The 27,173-nt window shown below is 40.5% G+C and overlaps 1 protein-coding gene across 2 annotated transcripts; it reads left to right on the top strand.

Moving 5' to 3' along the window:
• The first annotated feature begins 3,866 nt into the window (after positions 1-3,866).
• Positions 3,867-27,026, top strand: TXLNG (taxilin gamma). Of its 2 annotated transcripts, none has more exons than XM_042810096.1 (10): positions 3,867-3,945; positions 11,466-11,778; positions 12,391-12,482; positions 15,636-15,806; positions 16,485-16,679; positions 17,963-18,082; positions 19,540-19,614; positions 21,801-21,893; positions 22,420-22,515; positions 23,734-27,026. In XM_042810096.1, exons 2-10 carry the CDS (start codon positions 11,481-11,483, stop codon positions 24,052-24,054), a joined length of 1,461 nt encoding a protein of 486 aa, XP_042666030.1. In that variant the 5' UTR covers positions 3,867-3,945; positions 11,466-11,480; the 3' UTR covers positions 24,055-27,026. The 2 variants fall into 2 exon arrangements, with proteins under 2 accessions (XP_042666030.1, XP_042666029.1); XM_042810095.1 differs by lacking the exon at positions 3,867-3,945 and adding an exon at positions 4,189-4,323.
• The last annotated feature ends 147 nt before the right edge of the window (positions 27,027-27,173 follow it).

The following is a 27,173-nucleotide window of genomic DNA, read 5'->3' as shown; positions in this document are numbered from 1 at the left end:
CGGAGGGTTGTTAGTTAGGGTAGGATGGTTAGGGTGTGATTGGACTTGATGATCTTTAAGGTCTTTTCCAACCTGAGCAATTCTACAATTCTATGATTTGACACAACACCTACCACAACTTACAAAACCCTGCTATTTTTGTTCTTTCAGTGGCAGATTTTCAATGGATGATTCAGAGCTCAGTATCACTGCTCTAACTTTGCGATTTCTTGAAAACCAGTCTGATTGTTCCTGATGTTTTCAAATGAATCACCTTTTTATTTGCACAGGGTTCGTACATCATGTATTATCTCCCTTTTCATGTAAGCACAGCCTATATAATGGTTATAGATGTAAAACACAATCTTTCAGAAAAGATCATTCCTACATACACGTGCAATGAAAAGCCAGTAGCTAAGTAGCTCTGTGTTTGAGAAGGCAATCATGTAGCAGGGCTTGATCTGATTGAGCTCTGCCACAAAAAGTCTTATCAAAAAGCATCTTAATAATCTCAAATCTGTATATCTGATTTTAACCCGGGAAGCTATAATAATTTTTTGTAGTCCTGCATAGTTTTCAGCACTGTTTTAGCTTTACAAATATTTAGCAGCTTTAATTGCACTTTACCAGAAAGTGTCTGTTCCACTTCTGTAGTAACAAGGTGAACATAAGTTGATCTGGACTGGAGTCGTGTGGATGGTAAAATACAGCAAAAGAACAGCAGTGAGAAACCAAAGGGAGGTGGGAGGTTGTGGAGCTAACTAATAGAATATTAAACTGTAGAGATGATGTAACAAAAAAATTTAGTCATTTAAAACATTGAGGAAAAACAAGCAAACTTTTTAAATCATTTTCTTCAGAAGAAATTAAGGTGGGAGATTTTGGAATTAACCTTTGTGAAACAAAGAGAAGACTGCTTGGGAGCAATTCAGGTTAGCATGAAATAAAAGGCGTAGCTTTATTAAGCCATTTGTAGTCATTAAAAAAAAAAACCACAAACCCTTTCAATTTCCAGAGTTAAGTAAAAATTTTTTATTACTTTATCTGTTCATTTGGATCATTGAAGTATTTTTCTCTGCTGTTTGACCATCTTCCCATTAAGTTGATGGGGTTGTGCCTGTAGTACAGCACAGTATGCCAATTTTTACCTCACGTATTTACAAAAATAACCCTGTGTGCAGGAGTGTATCACCTGATTGTGAGATGCATCCTTGAACTGCTGGACACTCCAATACTATTGACTTTTTGACTTTGCAACAGCTGTTACTTAAAGGAAGATGAAGTGCATCTGGTTAGTTACCAACGCCCTGAGAAGCAATAGCAGCCACGCTGTAGAACATGCAAATACAAATGTAGGTATTACTGTACCTAAACATATTCAGGGACTCATACGGTACTTTGAAGCTGTTGCTTTTAACTAAACAGCACTGCAAGAGGAGGAGTAACCCAAATAATTATCATTAGTTTGTCACTGTCATTTTTAACAAGACAGCACTCTGCAGAACTTCACTTGAAGAATGAATCACGCTTCATTTTGTAAAAGCGTGCTTTTCATTATGGCACAGACTGTGAATAGTTTTCCTTTGCCAACTCAGGGATTCATGAGGCTATGACAAACCTTTCCAGATGTTCTTAAGACATGTGCTTTATCCAAAACCACACGGGTAGAAAAATTACTTTTTCTCAATGTTTGTGATCTTGTCAAAGCAGGGAAAGCCAGAAGAGAAATGCAATTAGTTAAGGGGCATATATAAAATTGGGTAAAGATTTCATACCTGTTTTGATATGTGATGCTATAAATAAGACAAAGATAATTCAAAGAGTGTGCACTCTTTGAATTGTAAGCATGCACCAAACCTTAATGCTGCAATTGCTTCTCTTTATTTATTATCTGAAGTGCTGGATTCCATACTCTAACGTGGAGGCTCAGAGCTAGATAAAGTTACTGTTTCTCTATGTTTTCTGTCCCATTGAGGAGAAATGACCCAATTTAACAGCTAGAATTAGTGAATACATCGATTACATCTAGCTGCTTCTCCTGCTGATTTCAGAAATGTTAGTGCTGGCTGTGCACTCTTTTGTAATGTCGATGCCTGCAATTTAAACATCAAAGTTTTGCTTTTGCTGTATCATCACCAACTTGCATCTTGTATCACGTATAACAGGACTTTCAAGCCCATCATGTGTTGGGTGGATGAAAAATGCTACTCTGAGAGCATTACATGGGCAGAGAGAAGCCCTGGCATACATTTAGTGTGGATATGGAAACAGTGAACTGTCTTGGTGGGAAGCAGCCTCAAGCAGTGGGAATGTGAATGAAAGACCTGGCACTGTTCCCTAAGCAGGCAAAAATACTGGAGCATAGGATCAGTAAGGTGAAGGAACTGGCAGAGCAAGCACGCTGTGTCTGTGTCAGCTGAGTGGTGACTGAGCTCCTGCTGGCCCTGAATGCCTGCAGGGAAAATTCATGAAGATGTCTGTCCTGAGACAACTAGCCATTTTTGCGTTGGTTCCTGGCCACTGAGTTATTACCAGTGGAGGTGGCTGAGCTGCCCATCTTTGGAGACTGAAAAGCTAGGGTGTGATGGGGAATCTGCTTTGGCTATGTGAGCTTCAGTGCTGGCAGGTGTGAAAAACAACATGAGGGTCAGGCAGAGCAGGGTTAACTGGATTCCCAGACCGGTCATCCACTCAGGCATGACTGAAGACTTGCCTTTGAGTGCCCATGAATGACATCTGTATTCTCCTTCAGAAAACATTTGCAATAGCCTGTAACTGGCAATAATTCTTACCAGTACAAATATCCAGCTCTTTTTTCCAGCTCTTGTCCCTGAGCTCTGGAGCCCTCACTCAGGAATGGAGGTGCGACATCAGCAAGTAGCACGCAGGAGAACACACCACTCAGATGACACATGCAGCTTCTATTTTTCTGTTCTTCTCCTCATCCCATTCTTTATGCATCCTGGCATCTTGCTTGTTTTTTTAATTACAGCTGAGCATTAAGCCAGTAGATGTTTACAGGACTGTTTAGGTAAGGCCCTAGGATAATTTCTCTGTCATCATTTAATTTTAGGACCTTGTGAAGTAAAGGAGTGGTGACTTGTTTGGTTGCTTTTTTTCCTTCTGTCTCCCTCCTCCTTGTTCTTTTTTGATTATTCATTTTGTGAAAAGTAACAGCGGAAGAAGTTCAGTTTCTATTTGGAACCAGAAAGAAAGTATTCCAAAGAAGAGCCTGGTTAGTCTAAAGCTTCTTGAAGAGGTCAGTGGAAGCTGAAAAGGACAGAATCAAATTTACTTCTGCATTTCAACAGTTTCCTCCCAGCCTTAAACGTAGTAAGAACGCTGTAAGAAAAGAATTAATGCCTTTATGTCACAGTTTTACCATCGGTAAGTTTTTAAAACGTTTTGTTTTAGTTATGATCAAGGTGTTGTCACTGATGAGTTCAAACAACTTTTGGGTGGTGCTGTGCGGAGCCAGGGGTTGGCCTCCGTGATCCTTTGCGGATCCCTTCCAACTCGGGATATTCCATGAATGAAACACTCGGAAGGAGTCGAATGGATTGTTTACGTGTGCCCAGTTCGGAAAGCAGTATTATTCTAAAACGTGCTAACAACCACGCAGTTTGGCTGCAGTTACGGGCTGTGCTCGCAGCGCCGGTGCCGGCTGCCCGCCTTGCGCAACGCGGCACCTGACAGACAACCGGGTCAGCCCGCGGCGCCGCTCGGCCGTCCCTTCAAAGCGGTGACGAAGGCGCCTCAGAGCGTTAATCGGCACCGGGAGGCGGAGCAGAGCCGGGAGCAGGGAGGGAGCTGCTCTCCCGTCGCCACCAGCCCGCGATAAAGCTCTTCGCCCCGCAACCGCGCTGCGAGCTTCAGCGGCCTCCCGCCGTCCCGCGAGGGGCTTCGGTGCACCGCTCAGACTGCGTCTCCCAGAGTTCCCCACGGCGGACCCGACGGCCGCTCCGGGTATGCCGTGCTCGGCCCCGGGCGAGGAGCACGCCGGGAAGCGCAGTCCGCTCGCTTCGGGGAGCCCCATCGCTGCCGGGGGAGAGAGCCGCGCTCGGGCCGGGGGGAGCAGGGAGGGCGCGAACCTCCCACGTGTGGCTGAGAGCGGCGCGGCGATTGGCTGTCGGCGGAAAAGGGGCGGGCGTCCGGGAGAGCTTCCGGTGCGCTCGGCCGGGCAGCTTGTTTGGATGCTGCCGTCACATCATGGCGACGCGCGGAGCGGAGGCAGCGCGGGGAGGAGGCAGCAGCGGCGGCGGCGGCGCAGCGGGACGGAACCGGCGCCACAGTCAGGGTCGGGGAGGCGAGGAGGCGGTGGCGGGCGCCAGCGGCAGCCCGGAGGTGAGAGCGGCGCGGCGGGGAGCGCTCCGTTCTGCCCCCGCAGGCTCGCGGCGCCTCGCTCTCCGGCCCCACGCGGCCTCCGCGCTCCGCGGCGCTCTGGCTGTGGGGGCGGTGCCGCTCTCGGGAGGCCGCGCTTCCCCGGGGGGCGCCGCGCCGGGCTCGCGGGGCGGGGTTTCTCGGCGCCCCCCCGGCGGTTCCGCGGACGGAGGCGGGGCGCCGCCTACCCGCGCGCGGGGGCCGCTGGCAGCACGTGGTGGAGCCGGTACCGGTCGGAGGCTGTGCCCCCCGCCCCTTCCCCAGAGATCTTTGCTCTGAAGGGATGCGTGGCTTTGGTCTGCGAGGAGGCAGGTGGCTTGTTTAGCCCTGCCCTCGTTATCGGAAATCGCAGCATCGCTTAATTCGCACGGCGGTACGGAGTAGAACTCAACCCCCTTGAAACATAGCAGGGAGTATTGGGTAATTTCTACTTCGAGTATCTTTCAAGAACTAAAAGTCGTCTGACAGTCTCTTGCAGGTGTATTCCCCCTGTTGGAGTGTCTTTCTTTGTAGATTCCTTGTGCCGTGCTTTCTTGGGACTTAAGAGCTTGTCCACCAGCTTTCTGCAGAAGTGCAGATGACAGAAAAACAATTTAGAGTAAGAAGGAAGTGAAGCATCTCTGTGGGAAGTGATTCATGCTGCATTTATTAAATATTTTTTAAATTAACACCTGTCTTAGGTGCTTGCATTAAAAAGCACTGGTGACATGTGCAGCAGCATGCTCTGTACGATTTCCATATAGGCCTTGGGTTCCAGCAGTGAGAATTTTGCTAGAGCTACAGGAAGTGATTTCTCATGTCGGTTTTTGTTGTTGTTGTATGTTTTTTTTTAACCAAAATAGTGCTTTCAGAGCACCGGAAGAAAGGATACAAATCCACTCTTGTGGTAAATCAATATTGAGGCCCTGGAGTGTGTCCAGAGAAGGGCAACAAAGATATGGGGGTCTGGAGCAAAAGTTTTATGGGAAGCAGCTGAGGGAACTGGCATTGTTCAGTCTGGAGGAGGCTCAGGGGAGACCTTATCACTCTCTACAACTGCCTGAAAGGAGGTTGTGGTGAGGTGGGGGTTGGCCTCTTCTCCCAGGTAACATCAATAGGGTGAGAGGGAATGACTTCAAGCTGTGCCAGGAGACTCAGGTTGGATATAAGGGAAAATTTCTTCTCAGAAAGAGTGGAGAAGCACAGGCTGCCCAGGGTGGTGGTGGAGTCACCGTTCCTGGAGGTGCTCAGGAAACGTGTAGATGTGATGCTGAGGGACATGGTCAGTGGGCATGGTGTGATGGTTTGATTGTTGAGCTAGGTGAACTTAGACGTCTTTTTCCAACCTTAGTGATTCTATGAAATAAAAAAGCTATTTTTGAAAGCAGGAGTTCTGTGTGTCAAGGCCACTGAGAGAGAATGCAGGAAGAATGGAAAGGGCACCAAAACAAAGACCTTGAGCAGAGGTATGAGAAAATCTAAGTGCCTGAGCCAATATTAAAGGCTTAAATGTAAGGCCAACAGCACTAGTAACATAGTACTTCTAATATTTATGAAGAGAAATAACACAGTACTTCTAATATTTATGAAGAGAAAATATTGTCGTTCAAGAATTTGTTTCTTAACGTTCCTCCTGCTGTGCTGGGACACCTCACCTTGCAGTGATGATGAGTAACACTGAGGTGGAGGCCTCAGTCCAATGTTCTGAAGGCAGATAAATGAGTGCTGAGAGCATCACTCTCAGTGTAATGACAGGGCAGGGTGAAGTACTTGTTGGAAATGACTTTATTGACCTCACAGCTGAGATCCCTGTTCAGAGGGGAAGCCGCCTCAGAGGCCATCATTTTTCTCAGAAAGTTGTAATTAAACTGCGTGGCTATTTACGTTAGTGAACATAGCATACAGAAATATGACGTGGAGAAGCAAACTTAATAAACTAGTCTCGTGGTCACAAGAGCACTCGGATGCTAGACCAGTGGATGCTGGAAGGTGCACCTGCTGTAAAACTCAAGCTACAATTTTGTGGCATACCAAAAAGCTAGTTTTTCTGGGAGGGAAAAAAAAAAAAAATTACCACCAAAAGTGACTTTAAACTGATTTTTAGCACAGTCCAGTTATGTTAAGTGAAGTTGTCTTGAGAATCTATGGTGAGCAGAAATCTATTATATGTGTTTTCAAATTGAGTTTTGGTGTGTTAGCAAGTAAAAGTGAAATGCTGGGATGGTAGAAGCCTAAAGCTTGTTCTGCTCTGTAAACCCTTAGGATAAAGTGCTATACTTCTTGGCACAAGATTTTAGTGTAATTGGTTGGTTATGTGCATATGTTCTTGAAGCTTCTGGGATGTTTTTGAAAAGCATTAACAGCTCTGAAGGCAGAGGTTGTAAAGGCCTTCTTACAGTATGGACCATCCATTGCTGTGGGGAATGTAGGAAATGCTTTGGTTGTTTGTTTTTTTTCGGGTGCTTTGCTAACGTTTAGGAGAAACAGGAAGTTATGACAGCTGCTAATTAGGATCTGTTATTAAGAGGTACAGAGATGCAAAGTATAGGTAGGTTAGTACCCAACCATATGCACAGAGTATTTTTAGATAGAACAACATGGTACTTCATAGGTACTGGAACAGAAAAGGATCTGCCCGCATTATGTTTGCCCATGGTAGGATAGGCTCAGTGTAGGCCTTCTCGTGTAGGGAATGTTACTGCAGTGGCAACATAGAATTTGACATAGAATAACACTGGCTTAATGCCTTGTGATCATAGGCAGTTTCATAAGCAGGGTGCCTGTCTTTGTGCTCTCACCTTTTAGCTGCAAAGCAAGGTAGAGTCTTTCTGATACGCACCTGCTTGATCAAGGCATGAGTTGAGAGAACAGAGCAGGCTGCTGACCTGAAACTCTGGGGTTTTTCAACAGGAGTGCTGTTATGAATATTATTCCTGCAGGCATCCTCCAGCTGCCTGGCCCTATCTTAGATGGCTTAAAGATGGTTGTGCTTATTCTGAAATATCAGTGTCTTGTAATAGCTGGATTCACAGCTACATATGTAGCAAGTATTTTACTTGTAACGGAGGAGTTTTAAATTTTGCTAAATACTTTTGAAATATTGCAGTATAAAGTCCTGCATCTGTTGTGCAGGATGTTCTTTTCTTACTGAAAGTCTTTAGGTACGTTACAGTCTTACTCAGGTCTTTCAAATTATAATCCGTGTGTCATTAAATCTGCTTGGAAGCTGGCTGTAACCTGAGTGACCGTGGTAGCAGCTAAAAACGCAGTAGTAATTTCAGTAGCTGGGTTTTGGTGGGGTGGCTTTGTTTTGTTTTTATGCAGTCAGTACTGAATCAGCACTATTATACAATGCACTGTTGGAAGTGCTCTGTTCTGGCTGGAATGTTAAACTGAGAAGTTCACTCGTCTGATTAGCATGAATTTTGGAGGGAAAAAGGTAATGGTTTGGGTTGTTCTGTCCATTCCTTCAGTAAGAGGGACAATTTTAGTAATACTTATACAGTGTAGACCATAACATTCTCAACGTGGCAGTTGTTACTTATATACTTCAACCAAATCTGAAATTATATGTACTTTGTGTCTGAAGAGCAAAGTGTAAAAAGGCTGCTGCAGATCTAAAGCATGCATGTCCAACCCCCAAGTCTTATGTTTTCGTTGTTTTTTTATTTTTTTTGTTTTTAATTTAAAAATATTAGAAGTCTTTTTAACTTACATGCATGAGCTATGTAATGTATTTTATATGTGGCCCAACATGATTCCTCTTCTCTCAGCATGGCCCAGGAAAGCCAAAATGTTGGGTATCTACTCTCTGAAGTGACAGCTTGCAACGCTGAAGTGAAAATGTTGTTAATCATTATCAGGAGGTCATCTAGCTGTTAGCATTTGTGGCACCTGTCAGGCAGTAATAGACTCCTCGGTGCTTAAAATGAAAAATAAACACTTTCTAATTTAGGTTAAGCGCATTAGAGTTTGTCTGTGTTGCCCCATTGCTGTCAGTCCTACTAGGATTTATAAATGACAATTTGATGGGATTTGAACTTGTTTTTTACTTAGTCTTGTATGTAATCAATCAAGTTGTTGGTATTGCTGCCTTTCTGTAACCCTTTCTCTAACCTATTCTAGCCCATCATCACCAGTTCCTAATTATATTTAAGCCAAGAAAATTGAATATTAATACCAAAATGGTCTCCTGCCATGCTGTGCTTCAGCTTTGGATGAAGCAGGCTTGCTTGTCAGTAAGATTCAATTTGTTCCACGTTCATTGGAAAACCAAGAAAAGCTTGAAAAGCTCAATAGTTGCTTTCTTTCATTATTGGAAATGTCATGCTATTATTTTGAAGTCTATTTGAAATGTACAGGGCACATGCACACCAATCTTGATCCTCAGCTTTCTGGAGGTGACTGCTACCTTCTCTGCTAGACTTGGGAGAATGAATCTGATGGCCTCATGGCTTTTTTTTTCCTTTGTCCAAGAATAGAGAAGCTCCCGGAATTGAAGGATTATTATTGTCAGTAAAGAATTGGGCTGACACCTAATTTGACTTCTAGAAAAAGCTCTGCTGAATTAATGAGGTGATGGTGTTCACTCAGCAAAGCTGCCAGGTGCTTGGGAACATGCGTATAAACGCCAGCTCAGAAATGAGGGATATGTAAGGTACTGAGGCAGTGTGCTAGCACTAGTTTTTAGTGGGTGTTTTTCAGTCCCTGGCCACATTTGTGCCCCTGCCAGTAGCTTTTCACTTTTCCTCAGTAGAAGAAGGAGTTTTCATGGATGAAAATAGCTTCTTGTGGACGCCTTCTTGCTGACGGTGCTCTAGAACTGCAGGAGTCCATGCTACCTGCGCTTCTGTGGTTAGGATGAGGTATTTTTGGCTCAGTTCCTCACACACCGGCTGTGATCAGGCCGACCTTTTTTTAGCGTCTCTCGCGTCTTGGCTGATTTCCAGCCATCGCGAGCTCTTCTGTGCGGTTGGCAGAATGGCCTATTGCTGTGCAGTGAACTGGGCCGAGGGACTGATGTGGCTATAAGCTTTGTTAGAACAAGTTGCACAAACGCTGCTCTCAGCACAACAGGGAGGTGGTCTGAAAGAGGGGAATGAGGAGTGATTGCAAGAGCGCTGCCTGGGCGCTGCTGCTGCTGCTCGCTGTGTGCCAGCCAGGCCTACCTGCTGCCTGTTGGAGCGCGGGGCGCTTCTGTGCTCCACTTTCTAAAAGAAATTCCCGAGTCTCTTCATGAATTTCAGAAAGCCTGAAAATGCTGCCTCTGCCCAGAAACTCTTGAGGTTGGGGCAGGCTTCTCCTACTGCTTGCCAGGCTTCTGAGGGTCAGGAACCTGAGCTAGAAGCTGACATCACGCATAATGGGGAAAAACAGCACATTTCAGCTGTTGTTGGTACTGCAGTTCTGCCTCAGTTTCATGCTCTGAACTTTCCTGCTTTGCCAGTGTAACGTGAGCCCTGTAGTACTCTGTATTCGGCTTCTGGACAAATTGTGTTTCTTAAAGAAGCCCCGTGCTCTGTTTTTAACCATTTGTACAAAATTAATTTCACAAAGTTTGAATGAGCTGTACGTGTTTTATATCTCGTACTGTTTTTAGGAAGAAGCTCTCGTTTGCTGAACTTGGAGTAGTGAGCCTTTCCCATGCAAAGGAGGTCTCATGGCTTAAGACAATCTGAGGAAAGAGCGTGTTTTAGAGCTCTAAGAAAAACCTTGGGATTGATCATTGATTACAGCAATTCTGTCCATGTATTTATTACCTTTGGAAGCTTTCATCAAGCACATTGTCTGGCATGACTGGAAGAAGATAAAGCTGCAGTGTGTTTTTCCATAGTGCTTTCTACACTTCCAGAGAGCAGTGCAAAGTGAAAATCTTTGATAAGTCAGAAGTTGCTGCTTAATGTCTGTACAGATTATTTACATTTGCAAAACTTATTGGCCTTCCTGAAATGTGTAGCTTTAATTCCATCTTCACAAGAATGAATTTACCTTGAGATAAGGTCTAATGTAGGGGACTTGCTTTGATTGTAGCGAACAACTAAGCTGTCATGCATGTGTTTTTTTACAATATGTAAAATATATATGCATACAATATGTATGCATGTTTGTTTAATGATTTTAAATTACTTGAAGCCTACTAAAGAAAATGGGATTTGAACTGTATCTTGAAGTATATTATTAGTGTTGGCTGTGTTCCTTTGATGTTGGCTACTTGCTTTTGAACAGGAAGATGGTCCATCCATGCAGAATGTGCAACCCAGTGCCAATTCCTGGTGTTAGGCATTAACATTATTTTTAACAGTAAAACATAATCTGAAATTCATTTGTGCTTAAACAGCGTCACTCTGCACATAAACAAGACCTGGTTCTGTAACTACTTGTGCTGTAACTTTTAAAGCTTTTGGGGATGATTCAATGGGGGTGAATTTCAATATTTTGAAAATGAATGTGCTCCTAGTCCTGTTTATCGTTCTTGTTAGACGGGTTCTCTCCAATCATAAGTTGTCAGTCACGTCTGATTCAAGTAGGTTAAGCTCTTATCCTTGAGGAAATGTGTTTCTATGAATTCCTTGACCTTTCTTTTGGTACAGCTCTTGAATGATTTTAAAACTGCTATCTTTCAGTTCTCTGAGCCTAGTATGTAATAGTATGTAATAAAGCAGTACTTAATCATGATACATCCTTATTTCAATTTCCCGATCCTATTTTTATATGTACGTAATATTTCCTACATTTATTGTTTATTTTTGAGATACTCTTTTAAGAAGTGTTATGGAGAAATGTTTTCAGTTAAGTTTGAGTGATTTAATAACTCAGATGCTGTCACATTTGTTTTGGAGCTTCACAAGCATATCTCCATGTAAATGTTTTTGTGGTGACAATGTACTGAAATTGCTAATAGTAGGAAAAGTAGTATTTTGGACTGTTGTGCTGTTTTTTTCATTGTTCCTTAGGCTTATTGTGTTTACGTTTATTTATATATGGCAGTAAGTATCACCTTGATCAACATGAATGACAATGGACTTTTACTCTTTTTTTTTTTTGCCCATGCCACGTAGAAGTGGAAGTTTCCATTTTAAATACACTGCTTGATTGTTGATCTCTGCTTTTTCCTTTCACTTCTGAAGTTGGTTGTTGGTGCAATGGAAGAAGCTGGATCCCAGGAGACGGGAATGAATAACCAGGATCAGCTGATGAACAGCAGGTGCAATGAATTGTCTAACACAGTGTTACAGCATACGCAGCCCAACTGTGACGGCCTGGAAAACACAGACACATTGGAAGGAACTGAGTATATCACAAAGAACAGAAAGCTCCCGGGGTCCACGTGCTGCTCTCAGGAGTCTCGTGAGGAGACTCCTGGAAGAGAGGAAACCCGTACTGATCCACCTGATGGCCAACAAGATCCAGAGAGCGAAAAGCACAAAGAGAAAACTTTAGGTGTGTTCTGTCTCATCTTTATTTTGTAACCAGAACCACTTAGAATACTTTGTTAAGGACAACAGAATGTATACTTTTACTTAGGAAAAAACAGTTCTCAATGCGTATGTAAAAGTCCCTCTGCTGATATTGCTGTTTTTACAGCAGGATTTTTTGTTTGTTGTTTTTTTTTTTTTTCTGTCCTTACTAATTAGCTTTTTAACTTCCTGGTTGTTGGATTAATTTTTAAATTTGTGATTGCAGCCTTTAGTGCTCTCACTGCTGGTGTTTGAATTCCAAAGGCATATTAAAAGCACTTTTGTGAATATCTTTTAGTAGCTAAACTTCAACCTTTTAAATTAATTCAACTTTTTCTTTCCTGTTGTAAGGCAAACAAAAATATTTTTGTGGTTTTAATATTGAAGTAACTTCTGCTATCCAAGTTGTGTAATGGCATACAGTCAAGTAAAATGATTCGTACTGTGATGACTTCCCATTATGCAGCTATCAAACCAGAAAGCAGCTTAAGTCGCACTAGTTTCTCGCACTTCTGCATTTTACTTTTAAAGACAAGCTGCTGTTCTGGTAAGTTTTTTTCCTCCTCAATAAGGTCGTATTTCCTTCTTTTAATAGGAAAAGAAGTACTATTATTAATGCAAGCTTTGAACACGCTTTCTACCCCAGAGGAAAAGTTGGCGGCTTTGTGCAAAAAGTATGCTGATCTGGTAAGTAATTTGTAAAGATAGCAAGAGTTATTCATGTGTTAACGGTGGAATGCAAGAACTTCTAATACAGGATGGTTAATGATTTTGAATGTTTCACAGTGTTGGCAGGCAGAAATGAACACACAGGCTTCTCATGAATATTGTTCCAGCAGAGCTTGTGTTTAGTCTTTTCCTTTCTGCAAGACTGTCTAAAACTAAAGGTAAACTAGATTATAACTTTTTGACAACCTGGTACTGAATCATAACACTAGGATTAACAGAATGATTTTTCTTTTGGAAGACAGTATTTTCCTAGGTTACGTCTGCATTTTAGCATAAAGAGAAAAAACATACTTTGCCAAGGACTTGAAATAAATTAGTTCTGCTTAACTTCTTAGAGATTGAAGGTAGAATTGGAAGGTGTAATTTTGCTCTGTGATCATACATACAGATTTTTTCATTAACAGATCAAAAAGGCAGAACATGTGTCATGGTTTCATGAGAGCACATTCAGTTACTGATCGTAGAGTGCATTCCTACTCTAAATAACACAGAACAGCTTAATCTCTAAAGTAATTGATGACAAAATTGGGTGGATTATTGGGTCATAAGTTGTCTTTCTGGAATGTGTCTGGAGATGAAAAATGCTGCACTTGTTCATCTTGAGATATGGGGACAGCCAAGAATGGAAATAACACCTGCATGTTTTTTTCCACCATATTTGTAGCTGCAAAATGAAAGTAAAAGCAAATGGCTGAGTAGCTTAAAAAACACAAGGCTTGCTTTCTCTTGTTGTCAGGTGTAGTATGTGTGGAAACATTTCTGAAAATGGCTGCATAATAAACATAATGGCTGCACAACATGACAGAACTTCTGAAACAAACTGTATTTCTTTTGAGAGTATCGATGTCTGCAGAGCTTTGCTAATGAGCTGGTACAAAAACTTTCTAGTCACAGAAGCAATAACTATTTAAGAATACGTGTTGGTTAGCTCTTTTTTTTTTTTTTTTTTCCCCCAAATCCAGAGTCCTCCTCGGAGGTCTGACATGTTTTTGCTTAGTTTTTTTCTTGGTCTCACGTGTGTGTTCTTTGTTCACGTGAGTGAATTTCCTTCAAAACTAACAACTTCTCTAAGAAATCACTTTCCTCTAAATGAGAAACAATAACCATTCTGTAGTACAACTCAAGGATATTGAGAGAAAATTACAATAAATGTGTTGGATTTTATAAACAATTGTCTGTGCATGTGGTGCCCTTTCTATTTGAGCAGACAGCTCTCATGTCAAGTCAGAGATGATGGCCTGCGTGAGGATCTACGTTAGGATGAATTCCATAATTCTTGTGAGAGAAAACAGTCTGCACCATTTTTATTTTTTGAGTTTTCTTGTTGAAGGAAAGACGTTTAAGTAATTGAGGAACTGCAAGACTAAATGATAATCAGTTCCTTCCTGTAGCTTGGCAATCAAGACAGACCTGTTCACGTTGTGATTTTTTTTTTTTTTTGCTTCTTATGGGAGAGGGTCTGCAGTCTGTTGTTAGAATCCCCAACCTAGGGAACCAGTTGCTCTCTCTAGCAGTTGTCAGCATCATGGGAAGTCGGGTGGGAGCTCATGCAGGTGTAACAGCAGTTTAGTGTTAGTATTTAGTGGTGCCCTGTTTACCTTAGGTTCATTTTGATTTGGTTGTGCTCCTTTTAAGATGCATTCTTTCCTTCATGATCATGGTGGTGAACCACTGGCATAGGTGTCAGATTTAATGCCAGCAGAGGTTTGAACTGACAGTTTATGACAGTGCACCTACAATGCTTGTTTTCTTTTTTTAAAGATTCATCATCTTTAAAGCTCACTGTCAGGTTTTTCAGTGGTGTCTCATGAAAAGGACTGTACAATAAAGGTAGGACTGCCACTCTCCTGGCAAAAGATCTTCCACAATTTTTTTTCCTATTTTGGAATCTTATCAGAAGATCAGTTTGTGACGCAGGAAGGTTTGCATCCTTGGTGATATGTCTCACTGGTGTACTTTTACAGGCCTGAAGTTTCATAGGCATGCAGGCAGTAGAGCCACTTAGTGTTTTTTTTCAACCAAGAAAAGGGCTTTTTATATTTGCGTACCAAAATATTTCCATAATATTTCCTTTGCTCCAAACTAGGTGAAATACAGACTTTATTTGCTGCTTTGTGGTGATCCTTAACTTTATTCTTTCTTCTGTGCTTTAGCATTATTTTGAGCTCTTTCAGAAAACCGTTGTTGTATTCCATGGTGATGTTCCTGAATGCCAGCCTTCTCTTCCTGTGGTGTCCTGAGGCTGAGGCACTGATAAGGAGCAGTATTCCACTTAATGTTGTTAATAGCTTTACAGTAGATCAAACCCTAAATAATATGGTTTCTTGGGGAGCCCAAAAATCAAATGCAATGGAACTTGCTCTTAACTAGGTGTTGTTGCAAGAAACTCTTCGATTTGCTGGATGTTCATAGAGTAGATTTTGAAGTAGATCTGCCCTGATGCAAAGTTTAGCAATGTCATCCAAATAGTATGAAGAAAACGATTTCAAAAGTTTTTTTCACGTGGTTGAGGCTACATATCTTCTAAGTCAACAAAGCCTGGGCTATGCAGCTTTAATAATTTGACTTGATTTGTGTCAAAGCTGCTGGTTGTGTCTGTTCCTTTCTCTGAAGTAACTTAGCATTTTACAAAATGTTATCAACTACTTCTTGCTTCAGTAGGAACACCTGCTGACAAGAACGCAGTTTCATGGTTTTCTTTTTGATGTTAAAAACAAGGCATGCTTGATAAACAGTTGTGTGTAATTTACAGATAAGAGCGGAAAGAACTGTGGCTTGCTGAAATGCCAGTCTCAGCTTTTAATTGTATCTGCTGCATCCTCCTTTTTCAGGGCTAGTCCTGCCCCTGTAGTTGAACACAGGCTGATAGCCCACGGTCAGTAGGTCTGTGGTCCGTGCTCTTTGTCAAGTTGGAACGTGTGTGTTTTCCTCTTCTGTCCTTACATATTTAGGATGCTGGGTGTTTCTCTAAGATCAGTGGTAGAGGTTCAGATAATGAAATTATTTGATTTCTTTACTTTCATCTGAAATGTTTACATGTTCAGTCTGCTTTCGTAGATGCATAGAGATAATCCTGGCTATGTTTATTTCACACATGCACTCTAATGTTAGTTGGAAGAGAGCCGGAATGTTCAAAAGCAGATGAAGATACTGCAGAAAAAGCAAGCACAAGTTGTGAAGGAGAAAGTCCACTTGCAGAGCGAGCATAGCAAGGCCATTTTGGCACGCAGCAAACTGGAATCTCTGTGTCGGGAGCTTCAGCGTCATAACAAGACTTTAAAGGTTAGTCTGTTGGCATGAATTATGATGCGTGGTGCTGAAGATCCTTCTTATTGGTCATTGCTTAAAATTAAGCCTGCTGCTTTTCGCTTACTGCTTTATCCCGTGTACCTGATTTTTAAGGTAAAGAACATGAGGGTAGTTCAGCTGGCTTTGAACTATTCTCTAAACTGGTTGGTAGGTCATATTACTTGTACTCTGTGGTCTTGTCATGTTTATTTCTGGGAGCAGTAGTGAGGACTGCTGAAAAAAATAGCACAACTGAAATAACAGCGGCATGAAATGTCAATGTGTCAGGAAAGAAAAGAGGCTTAATTATGTCAGAATACAGTTTCTAGGAGTAAAATGGAAGAGCCACGAGATTCTTATCTGTAGTCAGCGTAGGAAATTGCATTAGTGTCAGTTCTGTTTTTAACATTTAGTTAATTCTTATTCCTGCAAAGGTATGTATGCAGTATCTTGAAATGCCAATAAGAATAAGAACAGGGTTCTCTAAAGGCATTGGAACTTCCAGATACTTCATGTGGCTAGATCAGTATAATATAACAATTGTGGTATTAACAATTTAGAACTTGAAACTGTACAGAAGTGAATTACTGCCATCATTTCTGACTAAAATGTATGGAAAAGGCACATGGTCTGGCTTGAGCATCATTACTTTCTAATAATTTCTCATAAAAGGAAGAAAACATCCAGCAAGCACGTGAAGAGGAGGAAAGGCGAAAAGAAGCAACTGCACACTTCCAGATTACTCTGAATGAAATTCAGGCTCAACTGGAACAGCATGATATACATAACGCCAAGCTCCGTCAGGAAAATATTGAGCTGGGGGAAAAACTGAAGAAGCTCATTGAGCAATATGCCTTGCGAGAAGAGGTACTTACATTGTGCTCCTGGTGGGATTCTGTTAGTTCTTTACAAGGATTCAGTAATTATTTCAAGGGGCCAAAACCCTACTACTTGACACCCACCATATATATGACTTAAGAATATTCTTTTTACTTCACTGCCTTGAAAAGTGACGTGGTTGTTTGGCTCACTGTCTGCCATTCCTGTGGTTTTGCATCTCTGTATTCAAAGAGCATCGTAAACAGTGTTTCACTGTCAAGGTCCCCAAACAGAAATAAGTTGTTTGGAGATCTGGAGACTTTCTTTGTCATTGAAAGTATTCAGAACAACCTGATCACTTTGAAGTTGTCTCTAGTTTTGGTGGGCATTTGGACTAAACAACTTAGGAAAGTTATTTTCAACATGAGTACACATTAATATTAAATTCCTTGAAAGTGCAATTTCACATTATATTGTGAAACAGTAGTCATTATCTTGTATCTGTTACTTCATTAAGATTCTTTTTTACAAGCTACATTGTAGTTCTTGTTGTTGGTGTTGAATCATCCTAAGCTATATTGCCTTAAGAATATATTTGGACTGGAGTTATGGAAATGACTGTATTTTAGCACTGAGCTAGCCATAATTGTAATCAACACATAAACTAACCAGACTAAGCACTGTTAGTTCTTAGTTGGCACAGGAGAGCTGGAATATGGCTTTTTTTTTTTTTTTCTAATCTGGATCTGAGAAAATTCACTGTAGATCCAGTTCCTGATCTTTTAAGATCATGGAATATTTATATAAATACATATATAAAATGAGATAATTTGGGGAAGGCAAAAGGTAGCTAGTTATTTTGTGCAACTGTATGTTTGGAATTAAGGCTGTATAATTGTTCATTGTTTTGTGGAGTTTCATCAGCCTAGTCTGCAAACCTTTCTTGTTTCGAGGTTTTTTTTTAATTTCTTGGAACTAGAGCTTGTAGAAGAAATGTTCAAAGTAATATAAAAGCTTTATAAGCAAGAGCAGATTGCTGTAGCATATGTAAAAATGTGCAAAGTGGTGAAGTTATTCTAATGATTGTTAAGTGTACTTCTAACATAGGCTTCTATAAAAGACAAAAAAAAAAAGTGTACTTATAGGGGACAGAGGGAAAAAAGGCGTTTTAAAACCATTGTTTGCTGCTCTTTCACATGAAACTTCTCAAGAATGTTTCTCCCCCATACGTGTACATATATGTACCTTTGACCTGTGTACAGTTTATCTTTGACTAAAGGTTGTCTTTTTGGTTGGTGGTTTTTTGTTTTTTGTTTTTGTTTTTTTTTTAGCATATTGATAAAGTGTTCAAGCATAAAGAACTGCAGCAGCAACTTGTGGATGCCAAGCTCCAGCAAACTACCCAACTTATTAAAGAAGCAGAGGAGAAACATCAGCGAGAAAGAGAGTTTGTAAGTGAATTCTGTGTATGTTGAAAAGGAGATGTCAGCACATCAAAACAGGCTTATCATGATTTAAAGCGAAGGCAGCAAACACTGAACTACTGGGAATGTATTTTGAAAGTTAGAATAGCTTTTCAGTGTCAGGACTGAGGTGTAAGTTGTCTGTGTATGATGTGTGCAATATTAATGTCCACGTACACAGGCAAGTAGTGCTACTGTTTGCATTTACTTAGTAAATGGCTCGATGTCACTTAAATTTGTTCTGGATTCAGTAATGTTTTGTTCTGAAACGTCACAGGTACTTCCTTGCTATTGTGTGGTTATACGTTCAGTTTTTATGCTATAGGATGTAACAAAAGCAGAATAAAATGTATGCTTGTCAGAGCATCTGTCCCCAAAACTATGCCTGATATTTCATTTCTGTATTGGTAGTCAGGAGTTATAGAATCACAAGGTAGGAAAGGACCTACAAGATCATCTAATCCAGCCGTCCTCCCATTACCACTGCTACCACAAGCACTAACCCTTATCTTGTAGCTCCTCATCCAGGCGCCTCTTGAACACTGCCTGGGATGGCGACTCCACCACCTCCCTGGGCAGCCATTCCAGTGCCTGACCTGTCTGAGAGAAAAAGTTTTTTCTTATGTCTAACCTAAGCCTCCTCTGGTACAGCTTGTGGCCACTTCCTCAGGTCCTGTTTGTTGCCTGGGAGAAGAGGCCAAACCCCTCCTCATCACCACCTCCCCTTAGGAAGTTGTAGAGTGCAATAAGGTCTCCTCTGAGCCTCCTCTTCTCCAGACTCCAGTTTCCTTGCAGTCTCTCAATTAGTTAGCTTTCAATTAAAAACAGGTCTTACAAGTTTGTTGCTGTCTTTTAATGGAGTTTTCAGAAGAAGCAAGGCTTTTGCCTAGACTATCTTAAAATGATCATCCGCTGTTAGACTGTATATATACACTGTTAAAAAATAACTTTGGAATCTGAAGCTGATGAAAATCAATGTGCAAAATGCTCTCAAATCGACACAATTGTTTTGAACTGATCTGTAAAGGTACTATTAATGCCTGGAGAAGTGAAGGTGGAAAATAAATTACAGAAGTTTAGAAAGAGGTATAAGTTATGTATAGATCATTGATGAAGTACTTGTATAATTTTAGTAGATCAATTTTGCTACCAAACTAGAAACATAAATTCTATCATGCTGTTATCTAAAAAAAAGTCTCAGCGGAATAGTTTCTGTATGCCAACACAAATGCTTTTAAGTTGTGTATCTATTGAGGTATGGTTATAATTAAAGAACCGAAAAAAACCCCACCAAACGACAATAAGAAAGTGTACATGTGAGGAAATGTCATTGAATGGCCCTTAGATGATATTAATCTTTGTTCATTTTCATCATAGATGAAGTTCGTTAAGCTATTCTTAGGCATATTTTCCTTACATGCTTTTTTTCTCTTGCTTTTTTTTAGCTGCTAAAAGAAGCTACTGAGTCCAGACACAAATGTGAACAGATGAAGCAACAGGAAGCACAGCTGAAGCAACAGGTATTTTTAAAAATGGAAAACTCTTTGATAACAGGTTTTCCAAAATAAAAATATTGGGAGTTTTATGACTGTAGTGAAATGTAACAAACTCGTGGGAAAAAAAAAAAATACATCTTATCATTCAGCAGCTACAATGTTGGATTTTTGTTTTTTTTTTTTTTTTTTTTTAAAATCCTTGGTGTTTTAATTAAATCTTAAACTTTATTTTCGTCAGGTAACTTCTCAGTAGTGTATTACATAGCATAAGCTGCAGAGATTAGACATTCACTAGTTGCTGCTGAATTCCTTTGGAGAGTACTAGATGCTAAACAATAAAACGCTGGAGTTGGTGTTCTTTTAAATTAACAGCATTATAATACAGTGCATTCTTTGTGGGTTTTTTTGTGTATTTACTGTTCTTTGCCCATTTTGAAACTTCTCTCTTTGAAGGGTATTTTATCATTTTTGTAGCTTTTCTGGTCCAGAGAGACCCTTGTGACTCTTCATGTAGAGTAGATTGTAGAGTGCCTGTGGATTTAGCCATGTGGGCTTTAAGACTTATTCTTTACTGTTTGCATTCCATGCTGCTGTGGGGCAATGGAAGCAAGAATTGTGTTGTTTATCCTTGTAGTTTTTAAAAGTTTTTAACCTAAAGCTGAGCCTGCACAGAAAATACTATCTTTAGTTGTTTACTTGCTGAAAGTGGAGAGATGGGCCACAGTTTTTGTACTACTGTTCTGGATCACTTGCAGTCACTGGCTACATTTGAGCTCAGCCCACAAGGCAAGGGAAAGTGGTAGGTTCAGCTAAAATTGCAGCATCTGAAAAGCAGCAGATAGGGCTTTCACTGTAGGCTTCTTATTGCTTCAGTTTCCAGTTCTCTGTTAAGTCTCCTGGCAAACTGTTTCATGACCATTTTTTTCCCCTGTATTCTGCCTATTTTTTTTTTTTCCAAGCAGTTAGATTTGAATTGTATGTATGTGTATGGTTAAAATATATGTGCATCCCTCCACTGGCATTGGCCTTGCCTGGAGGAATCTGGACATCAGTGTTTGTTTTGTTCTTGTTTTTCTTGCTGTTTGTCCCAAATAGTTTTCTTTAAATGTAGTATTTTGTTTTATCTGCAAATAAGTTACCTTCTATTTAAAATCCCACTGCCTTTTTTTTTTTTTTTTTTGCTTTTTATAGTAACAGTGGGTGTACTCATGGCTTTCTGTGGTCAGCAAATGTTGTTGTAGAATTAGATGAGCTAGGAAGTTCAGTTGCATTAAAGGAATAGAGTCATAATCCACCGGTCAAAAGTGAGACATTTCTTTTATGAATTTTTCTCTTATTTTTTTGAGGAAAATGTAGTATGTGTGCCCTGAATGTTATGGTCATACAACCACTGATGCAACCAGTTATCTCAGTTCTTACACTTGAGATAAAAAGCTACTAGTAAATGGTCTTGGCATTTGGAACTTCTGTATTCTCCAAACATCGAATTGCATGCTCATAACAGTGCATTTTTTGCTTTATGCTTCATGTTAGAACCTTTTGGGGAAAATTATGCTCGTTAACATATTTTGCTGGTCCTTATGACTGACCTTGTGGTTCAGGGCAAGAAGTTTTTCTATAACTGAATATTAATGTTCTTCAGTTATTAAACTAGGGCTTTTCATGATTGAATGAATGCCTTGTCAATATTCACTTCCCATAATTTTTGTTCACTGGCCTGATTTTGTAGGTTATGAATATATATCTTGAATTCTGGACTCAGCCATGTTTATTTTGTCCCAGCCTTGGTTGTTAGCTTTGGCTGGTTCAAGTGGAACGGTACGTCTTTTCTGAGCTTAATTTTGCTTACCATGTGCTGAATTTCCTCTATACTGAAGTCCATAGGTTGGGTTTTTGGGATTTTTTTTTTTCTCAGTGGGGAAGCAAGTTTTTTGGCAATGACTAAATACAGTGAAACACTTGAAACATTTAATTAAACATGATATCCCTTTCTTTATCCCGTTAGAATATTACTCTTGTGTATAATTTGAATGGCATGTTTTTAGAAAGTCTCTGCATATTCCTCAGAAGAAAATTGCAGGATAGCATGAGAGAGAGTTTTCAAATAAATGAACAACAAAATCATCTGTGTTCATCTTCCCTTGTACCTTAACGAATATTTCTGTATTTGCATGCAGCTGTTATTAATGTTCCTGCCCCTTTACCAACAGCTTTCTCTCTACATGGATAAATTTGAGGAATTCCAGACTACCATGGCAAAAAGTAATGAACTGTTTACAACCTTCAGGCAAGAAATGGAGAAGGTATTTATAGGATTACTTAGAGTATCAGAAAGAATAATATAAAAACGCATGCTGTTAGTCCTGTGCATTGTAGATCTCAAAATAGTGTTTACTTTCTGAAAATGTGTGTTATTTTGAGACTTAATATGATAGGGGATAAGGATTTGTCTTATTGTGAAAGAGAAACGAATAATGTTCTGTGGTGGAGTTGTTTTTAATGTGGCTGAGTCCCAGTGTCAGTTTTATGAAAGACAATGCCGTGGAGGTTTGGTCTGCTGCGCTTATGATTTTAACTTCTTTATTGAGAATTTCATTAGCTGCTCTCAGTGGTTACTAACCTGTTTCCTTCTAGGGAATCAGGCTTGTTTCCTGTGAAAGCAGGCTCCGTATTTGTAGGGTTACTTTTGCACAGAAATACTTTTCTACAACATAATTTGTTCAAACCAGACTTTGAAAGTAACATTATGAAGAGTCAAATTATTTGTGTCTACCTACTTACCTGTGTTGCAAAACAAGCTACCGAAGCAAGTCCTGTATTCTTTTGTAGATGACCAAAAAGATCAAGAAACTGGAAAAAGAAACTATCGTGTGGCGTACAAAATGGGAGAACAACAACAAGGCTCTTTTGCAGATGGCTGAAGAGGTAATTATTTGCATCTTTTAAGCAGCAATATTGCTGCACTGCAGTCTGTGTTCTGTAGAGCTTAATATGTTTCAGTAATAGATAGAAGAAACTATAGACTCCTCTTGGACTCTCCCCAGTTTCCTGGTGTGTAATGGTACAGTCCTATTCTCCACAAATGGTGGAAAATAAGTTTGGATTTAGATGATAATTTTTCATCGCGCGCACAAAAAAAAGCCAACGAAGCATCATCTTTCCTTGCTCAATTTTGCCCACCTTGCCCACGATTGGTTGGGTACTGTGTATGATGAAACCGTGCATGTTGAGTGGATTGACAGTATTTTAATATGCTAAACAAAGTTCAGTCAGTGCTGCAGTGGAGATTCGTTCTAAATACATAAGATGCACCTGAAAGAAATGATCTCTAAGTAAGGAATTACTTATTTTCTTCCACTGCTGCTGTTTTTGCTGTCACGAGGTGCCATTACTTAATTGCATTCTAGCAGGAGAGGAGCTGTTCACACAGATGTAAGAATACTGTTCTTAGTTTTTCTTGTTTACTTCTGAATTCCATCTTAAATGTGTTACATACGATCTTACTGAACTGATGGATATCCCTAATTGCTGTATAGGTTCTGCTATAAGACTTTATCTTTCTCCCTTCTTTTAAAGAGGTGATTAGAGAGCTATGAATATGGTACTTTCTGACCTGGATTCTGCTGCTGAATCATAGACTTAATCATAGAATTGCTCAGGTTGGAAAAGACCTAAAGATCATCAAGTCCAACCACAGCCTAACCATAATACCCTAACTCTAACAACCCTCCACGAAATCATGTCCTTGAGCACTACATCCAAACAAACCAAAACGATTTTTAAACACATCCAGGGATGTTGACTCAACCACCTCCCTGACTTCTCACTTACATTCCCATATTTCCCCATTGTTATCAGTATTTGGGTTGATTGATAGCCCTGTGAGACTTCATCTTAGCTGATAACTCAGCCCTTGGTTAGCATTGTGTAGTTTGATTGCTCTTGTGAAGTTTCGAGAGTTATCTGTTGTCACTGTCAGAAAAACCACCTCTAGTGGAGTGTCAGGTATTCTCATGTAGGATTTGACCTATCGGATGAAGTAACATTTTCAGGATTAAATAATGGTGATTCTTTCCATTAATTAAAAAAAAAAAAAAAAAAAAAAGGTTGTATCATGAAACTTGTTTGTTTTCTGTTCCTCAGAAAACAGTAAGAGATAAAGAATACAAGGGCTTTCAGATAAAACTGGAGCGTTTGGAGAAGCTATGCAGGGCTCTTCAGACAGAAAGGAACGAGCTGAATGAGAAGGTGGAAGTCCTTAAGGAGCAAGTTTCTCTCAGAGAAGCAGATGTGGATCTAGCTGTGCAGGTGTTGCAGTCCTGTACACTCAATTCCCACGAGGAGCTGGAAAGTCCCACTGACACAGAAGCAGGAATCCAGCCCAACGTTGAATCACACGCAGCAAATCGTTCCGAAAAGACTGTCTTGACAAGTCCTGTTCCTGGCACTGAATCTGTAGACTAAAATGAAGTGTAAACACTGTATTGAGAGATATATTTTGTGTATAACTTTCTCTGTTGGTGGTAACTATTGGTTTTGTGGTGAAAATTTTCTTACTTTTTCTACCATATCTGTATTTTCTTAGAACTACTGGACTTATGTGGTACAGGAGGCTGCATAGCAGCTTTAAATAGCTTAAACTATAAATTTTCCACAACTGTGTTGCACATCTGCCTCATTTTTTAAAAGAAAATATTTTTCCATAAAAGGATGCATGTGCATTTCCTCCCCACGGCACGAATCACCGTCACTGAAGACTGTGCAGATAGAACATTGGTAAGGGGAAACAGTGACAAAGTGTCACTTTTTGCTTTAAGGAAAGGCATTCTGGTTTTGTTCATTGAGTTGCCACTCGATATACTGAAGATTACCATTTGTCCTAAGTTCATCTATATGAGGATGTCTAACGGCCAGTAAAAGTGTCAGCTTTCCCCTCTTGTATGTTTTCATACATAATGAATGAAAAAGGTCCAGAATACAGAAAAACGTACCTTTAAGGGATTTTATATACTTTGTGGTATGGGGAAAAAAACAAAACAAAACAGCTTTGAAAAATGTTAATTTGCAGCTGGTGAAACAGGGTGTACAACTTCTTTTCAGACTTCTCAGGGTTGTGTTGTAAAGGTTATTTTGGACTGTCTGCCCTACCTGTGAGCGTGGTAAATTCAAATGTGAGAGAAAATGTACAGCAAGGCGGTGGAGTGGGGTTTTGCAGTTGGGTATCCTGTTGCACAGAAGTTGGTCTCGTTCTTTCCCCCTTAGCTGCAGTGTGTCCCTAACATATATGATTATGCTGCCTAGAGAAATCCAGCGTTGTCTGGACGCATCTCTGTGGATTATCAGAAGAGCTGTGAAAAAAAGAAAACATATACTGCCTGAAGTGTAGAAGACATAAGCCTCCACCATACAGGGGTTTTAATAGCTGTGTATGCACTGCATGTAAGCATATGCTGTTGTAACTGAACATATCCATTCAAGTACGTCTCCTGAAGCATACGTGGAGGATCTTGCACTCTCAACCTGGATGCTGTACCAGTTGGCGGGGTGCCTCCCCAGTTAGGTTGTTTGGGAGGGATGGGATGGTATTTCAGATGGTTACGGTAACATGCCACGAGCAAAGTTTCCTTGTGAAGCTTCAACCATTTAGGCTTTTCCTTTTAAAAAGAAAAAAAAAAAAAAAAAAAAAAACATATGTCCATATTTTGACTTTTCTGAGAGAAACTAGGACCAACACTTCCTTTTGCAAGGTTAATATGTGAAATAATTACATGCTGCCCTTAACTTTAGTTCATGTGTATGTACCGTCTAGTTTGGGTTGCTGTTGTAAGGATGATGAAAATGTGTAGCCTTTTCTGGTACTTAAAGTTCTTTGCACTTACTTGGGAGGGGGTTTCTGAATCAAGCACATCTCTCAATGAGCTTCCCACCCTCGTTGCCCTTAACAGTTTAGTGGCTATATTACTTGAATGTTCAGGCTGCACTGAGCTCCTGATCCTTTTTCTGTAGTGATGTACATTGAAATAATGTAGCTGTCTCTTAAAGAGAGTAAGGTTGTATAAGGCCTGATAAATGTGTTGTAGCTCATGCCACTGAGAGGAGCTGTGTGAAACTGACATTTCTTACCTGGTGGAGCAGATGGGAGGCTGGCGGTGTGGTAGATGTGTGCAGGCTTTGTGCTTGTGGCCCAGCAGGAATGAAAGAAGGTAGCAGTGAGTTGGGTAGGTTAGACTCAGAGCTTTGAAATGTTAATCGTGCTGACCGTAAGGCTTAAACACACTGGGAAGAAGTGTTTCAGACTTGTGATTTCCATGGCTTGCTTTGCAGAATCAAACTGTTTGAACAAGAGTTGGTGCAAAAACTGGTTTTCAGCAAATACTGAGCGTGAATTGATTTTTCCTGAGGGAAAGTGAAAACCTTTGTGTCAGATGCATCATACCCTTGGCAAGGTGGGACGTGCAGTTTTCTATTTTTACAGTTTATTATTGGGGCATTTGTATCTTTTAACAATCCTTTCTATAGTGCTTGTTCTATATGGAGGCAAGAGTGGATTTTTGGACCCTGCTGCAAGAATACTTCAAAGGGCTTCTAGAGACACAGCAGATATGTAGAACAGCAATATATTTGTTACCTGCTTAATTTGTAAATGAATCAGAATGCCCCAAGTAAAGGCTTTTAAAATGGGGATATCGTTTTTGTACCCATGATGTACCCTCATCGCACCGACTTTTCATTTGGCTAAGTTGAGCTGTACTTGGCTTCCTGAAGCCAGTCAGTACCTTTTCTTGCATTGCTTTAGGAGTGTTTTAAAACATACAAATTTATATTAAGGGATGGATGAGCTCAGCACTCTGCCATCCAGCAGACTCTTGCACTGCCAGTCTGCAGCCAAGTTGGCTCCAGTAGGGTTTTAAGCAAACTCGTGTGAACGCCTTTCTTCCACTACCATGGACTGTTTAATCGGGGCTGGAAATGGATGTAGCCTGAAATACATGTGTCTGGTCATCACAACTCGGGCCTGACTGATGGTTTCACCATGATTAAACTGCGAAAAAGCTGCATTACACTGATGCAAGACCCAATTATGTGTATGCATACACAAGGAAGTTAGGGCTGTAGCTGATGTTTTGTCCTTTCTTTCATTATACTTACACCTGGTTACGTTACAGTTCAATTCTCAGGTGTTGCAGAAAATCTACCTCTTTGAACTGTAGATGGAAATAACTGTGAAAAAAAAGTGATGCAGAAATCTAGTTTGTGCTAAACACACTGCTTTATTTTTACAACCCATGTCTGCTTTCATGAGGAAAAAATGATAAATGAACAGGCAGTCTTTGTTTTGCTTTTCAAAAACATTTTGTAGAGATTTTTCACTAATGTGAATCTGAAATTTTATCTACTCAATTCTGTATAGATTAAGTAAATAAGTATGCTTAATATATTGGACTCTGGGTTCTTCTTTACCATCACATGCATGCCTCACGGGGGAGCTTGAGGTGTGGCTGGAGCTGGGACAGAAGCATAGTCTGTGTACTGGCTGAGGTAGGCTACACCTCTCACTTACACAGCAGCCACCCCCAGCCTCT

Source organism: Centrocercus urophasianus, unplaced genomic scaffold, assembly GCF_019232065.1.
Source record: "Centrocercus urophasianus isolate 14NV4802_14NV808 unplaced genomic scaffold, USGS_Curo_1.0 seq_12, whole genome shotgun sequence".
Lineage (NCBI taxonomy): Eukaryota > Metazoa > Chordata > Aves > Galliformes > Phasianidae > Centrocercus > Centrocercus urophasianus.
The sequence above is the reverse complement of the archived record's forward strand: the minus strand, read 5'-3'. Positions and strand labels throughout refer to the sequence as shown.